At 54.5% G+C, this 4,557-nt stretch overlaps 1 protein-coding gene across 1 annotated transcript; it reads left to right on the plus strand.

Annotated features, from left to right (window-relative positions):
* The first annotated feature begins 286 nt into the window (after positions 1-286).
* Positions 287-3,119, plus strand: LOC119270934 (protein FLOWERING LOCUS T-like). The gene is made up of 4 exons (XM_037552937.1): positions 287-484; positions 592-653; positions 2,613-2,653; positions 2,848-3,119. Exons 1-4 carry the CDS (start codon positions 290-292, stop codon positions 3,075-3,077), a joined length of 528 nt encoding a protein of 175 aa, XP_037408834.1. The 5' UTR covers positions 287-289; the 3' UTR covers positions 3,078-3,119.
* The last annotated feature ends 1,438 nt before the right edge of the window (positions 3,120-4,557 follow it).

Below are 4,557 nucleotides of genomic sequence, written 5' to 3' on the forward strand. Positions count from 1 at the left end.
AATTCTCTGGCCGGCGGCAACACATTGGCCATTCGATCAGAAATCAGGTAACCTACGGCAACAGATTCCATGAGATGTCACATGCCATCACATGTTAGTGTCGTCCATTGGGTCTTATAATTATATTATTGGGAAAACGTCACACCATCTTTTGAACCATATAGTCACACTCAAGATGATTGCGTGGGAATTTCACTGCTGGGAAGCATATAAATAGCAGTCGGGTCGGTGCACATATATAGCTCATACCATATATAGCACCAATCTAAGAAGCATACGTAGTGGGAGCATGTTGAGGTCGAGGGATCCGCTAATCATCGGGAGGATCGTTGGCGACGTCGTCGACTACTTCGATGCCTCAGCGCGGCTGAGGGTGTCGTACGGCAACCGCGAGATCACGGCCGGGTCGGAGCTGAGGCCGTCGCAGGTGGCGAACCAGCCCACGGTGCGCATCACAGGAAGGGCGGGATCACTCTACACGCTCGTGAGTGCATACGCGTCCACGTTCCGGTCATATGGTTTCTCTTAACCAACGAGTTACACAATGTTATTTGTTCATAAGTAATGTGTCCCATGTTAATTTGTTGCCAGGTGATGGTAGACCCTGATGTACCTGGACCAAGCGACCCTTCCGAACGGGAGTACCTCCATTGGTACGTGCTAAATTAAGCTAGCTTTACTTTTTCTACTTCGGTTATTCGTGCACTTTGCCGACGAATTAATTGTCAGCACTAATCTTGATGACGGCGTCGTGCGTCAGTAGCGGCCGGGATTGCATCTACGTGCATGCATGGCTGGTTAGTAAGGGCATCTCCAGTGGTAAAGCCCCCCAGGAGGCATCTTTATCGCCCCTTGGGAGGCTGCCGGCGAATTTTTTTGCCTGCGATCTAAAACATCTCGTTCCGCCCCCCACACACCGTCTCCAGCACCATCGAGAATGCCCGCCACCGTCCGCCACGCACCACCAGCCGCCCGGCCTCCCAGGCGGATGGGCGCGGCCGAGCTCCGCCACGGCCACGCGCGGCGACTGCGAGCTCCGCCACGGCTCGGCGTGCAGAGGAGGCTGGTTCCGACGGGCACCATCCAGAGCTCCCTGACGACGACGCCGGCTGGCTCTTCCTGACGACGACGCCGGCTGCTTCCTGGACGGCTGCTACCCTCTGCGTGGACGACTTCTGTGTCTCGCCGGCCTTCCGCGGCCGCTTCCGCCGCGACGTCCCGTAGCTCGCGCGTCCGCCACGCCGGGCGATGAGGAGGAAGCAGGGCGCGCGCGTCCGCCCGGCGTCCAGGAAGCAGGGCGCGGCGCCGTCCGCCACGCGACGAGGCGGGGAGGAAGCAGGGCGCGGCGCCGTCCGCCACGCGACGAGGCGGGGAGGAAGCGGGGCGCGGCCAGCCCGTCCGCGAGTAGAGACAGCGACAGGGGCGTGCTCCTGGGCTGGAGCTCGACCCTAACCCGTCGGCAGCATGGATGGGGGAGCGGAGGAGGCTGCCCGTGCGTGGCTCGTCGTGGCCGGGGCCGCCCGTGCGAGGGGCTGGTGCCGCCCATGCGTGGCTCGTCGTGGCCGGGGCCGCCCATGCGAGGGGCTGGTGCCGCCATGCGTGGCTCGTCGTGGCCAGCGCTTGAGCGGGCCGCCCGTGAACTCGGCGGCGAGCGACGGCGCCAACCGGGTCCGCGGGAACGCCCACTCGGCGGACGCGGAGGAGATGGGCTGGATCTTGCGAGGATGGTGGCCATGGCGCCCAAGCAAGGAGGAAGGAGATGGTCCGCGAGCCCTGCCCCGGCCATGCGCGCTGTGTGGAAGGAAAGGGAGAGGAGAGGAGAAAGAAAATAAAGAAAGGGGAGGAGAGAGGAGAGAGAGAGGTGAGAGAGGGGCTGACGAGTGACCCTGTGCATGCAAAAGTCATCTGCCGGCGTCCCCAGCTGCCCCCCAGGGGGCAGGGTTTGGGGTGGTAGCGCCGGCCGTAAATATCGCGAAATCCGGCGAAAAACGTGTCTCTGAGGGTCCGAGTGGGACGTTTTTTGCCCGCCGGTGTTCAAAAGGTGCCTTGGGGAGGCTTTCTGGGGGACCGGCTGGAGATGCCCTAAGTGGGCTGGCTACAAAGCTGGGCGTGAGCGATTCTGCATGCTAACCGAGTTAGTTAGTGCATGGAGGTACTGGCTGGTGTGGGGTCGTGGTAGTTGGTACTTGAAGTGGCCGCGGTGGTGCTGTGTAGAGGAAGCCTGAAGATGAGATGTAGTCTTTAATGGTTAGTGCGTGTGTGTCCGGAGAGAAGCTAGGAGAGTTGTAGTCTTCAGTAGTGTCCAGTCTCCTGTGTGTATTTGTGACGGTATGAGCCAAGCCAAGGTATGTGCCCAGTCTAAAAAAAAGTGAGGCCGTTCGTGCGGCCGAGGCGCCGTGTGTGCGGTGGAGGCGTGTATGCGCCGGAAAACTGTGTGCTCCTTGGTTCATCTTCGTCTGAGCGAGTGAGAAAGAGAGATACCCGAAGTTTGTCCCAACATTAACTTCTTAAAATAATATATATATATATATATATATATATATATATATATATATATATATATACTTGTTAAGTAAGCTATAATTGATTCAGTTTATTTCCTGCGTGCATAGGTTCGTCACAGACATACCAGAAGGAGGTGACGTGGGCCATGGTAAGAAATCAATTTACCGATACGAATACTACATGTGTCATGTCAACTAGATACCCTCTCCAACTGTCTTCTTTCTATTCCCTCGAAAAGAAAAGTCTTCTTTCTTTCCCCCGCAAAAATACAAAACTGTCTTCTTCTTTCATAAAGGAAAAAAGGACCACATTGAGGAGCATTTGTTGGGTGCATGCATGTAGGCACTGAGGTGGTGGCATACGAGAAGCCGCAGCCGACGGCGGGGATCCACCGTTTGGCATTCGTGGTGTTCCGGCAGGCTGCGCGGGAGGCCATCTATGCACCAGGGTGGCGCTCCAACTTCATCACGAGGGACATGGCCGAGTGCTACAACCTCGGCGCTCCGGTCGCCGCCGCCTACTTCAATTGCCAGAGGGAGGGCAGCTGTGGTGGCCGGAGGTGGCAGGGGTGAAGCAAGCCGGCTAAAATATGTGTCGCACGTTCGCACCATCGCGCCATCCAGTGGGATGTGTCGCACAAAATAAATGAATAAAGAAAATATCTGTAGGCTAGCTAGGTCCTTGTGTGCTGGCTAATTGGCTATCTCGATTGGCCCTACTTGTGGCCGAATATACTGTTCATTTCGTGCATAGCCTAAATATTTAATAATCTTGTATATACTCTTTTTAGGGGAATAATCTACTAATTTCTAATAAATATGGGCCCCCGTTACCTTATTTCTTTTGACATGCGGCCTATCCACTGCAACATAGGCTACTATTTCTTCTAAATCCTAGCGGGGTGCAGCGAACGGTGAACGAAAGGTGCACTAGCTTTCGTGGGAGAAGATGTGTATGGCAAAGATGAATGGAGGGTTCGGATTTCGAGACCCATAGGCATTTAACCAAGCATTGTTGGCTAAATAAGCTTGGCGAATCATTCAGTTTGCATCCTCTCTTTGTGAAACGGTTCTGAAAGCTCGTTATTTCAAGGATGGGTCGATCTTGAACGCGACATGCCTAGTGGTGGATCCTTTACTTTCCGTAGTATCTTACTATGTAGCGGAGACCTACTCCGAGAAGGTGCGGTGCGGAGAATTGCTGATGGTACCTTAATTAATGTGCACCACGGGAACTTGATTCCATGGAGTGGCAGCCTCAAACCACTTGGGCAACAATAATGTGTAAAGTGATTTACTAGCGGCCGGGGGATCACAGTGGGATGTACAGAAACTTGAAACAATGTTCACACCGGATGATGTACCGGACATAAAACAAATTTCCATAGGAGGTCCGGGGCGCTCTGACTATGCATGGAACTTTACAAAGAACTTTACAAATTTCTCTGTGAGGTCTGCCTATCATCTGCGTACGAGCATGAAGGGTTTGAAGTCCGGACGGCCGGGATCTTCAAATACAGTGGCGCAGCACAAAGGATGGCTGGCGCTTTGGGGCACTAACGCGCCAAGCAAAGCCAAGATTCACACCTGCTGGCGACTTATTAAGAATGGACTTGTGATTGGTCCTGAGCTGCATAGACGACGGATCAAGCCGGGAGTTTTTTGTGTAGCTTATGGGCGAGAAGAAACTAGTTATCACATTCTGCGATGGTTTGGAAATGGAAGCTACACGCCGAGGTGAAGGGAGCTCCAGTGGTACTACAGCCACCAATGGGGGGAACCCAACAGGTGTGGCTGCAATGATCAATGTTCAAGAGTGGCTCTCAGTTCTTCCACGGCATTCGTTTTCGATGGGACCGAGATTCGTTTTCGTACGTTCGACCAGTCGTTTTTCGTTCGTCCCGATCTGTTTCTGCCAAAAAATTCACGCACGCACACACACGAGCCGCGATGGGCCGGCCCACTAGCGGATGCTGTACCAACAGCTAGCCCGAGTGAAAAAAGGCCAAGAAAAAAATTAAGGGCCACGAAGACGCGAACCCAGGTGCTCACG

The sequence above is a fragment of the Triticum dicoccoides genome, chromosome 3A (genome assembly GCF_002162155.2).
Source record: "Triticum dicoccoides isolate Atlit2015 ecotype Zavitan chromosome 3A, WEW_v2.0, whole genome shotgun sequence".
Taxonomy (NCBI): Eukaryota; Viridiplantae; Streptophyta; class Magnoliopsida; order Poales; family Poaceae; genus Triticum; species Triticum dicoccoides.

Excerpts from the sequence above, each read along its gene's own strand:
- LOC119270934 (XM_037552937.1), top strand. The coding sequence starts at position 290 with ATGTTGAGGTCGAGGGATCCGCTAATCATCGGGAGGATCGTTGGCGAC. Across the intron at positions 485-591 it reads CGGGATCACTCTACACGCTC|GTGATGGTAGACCCTGATGT; the intron begins GTGAGTGCATAC and ends ATTTGTTGCCAG. Across the intron at positions 2,654-2,847 it reads AGGAGGTGACGTGGGCCATG|GCACTGAGGTGGTGGCATAC; the intron begins GTAAGAAATCAA and ends GCATGCATGTAG.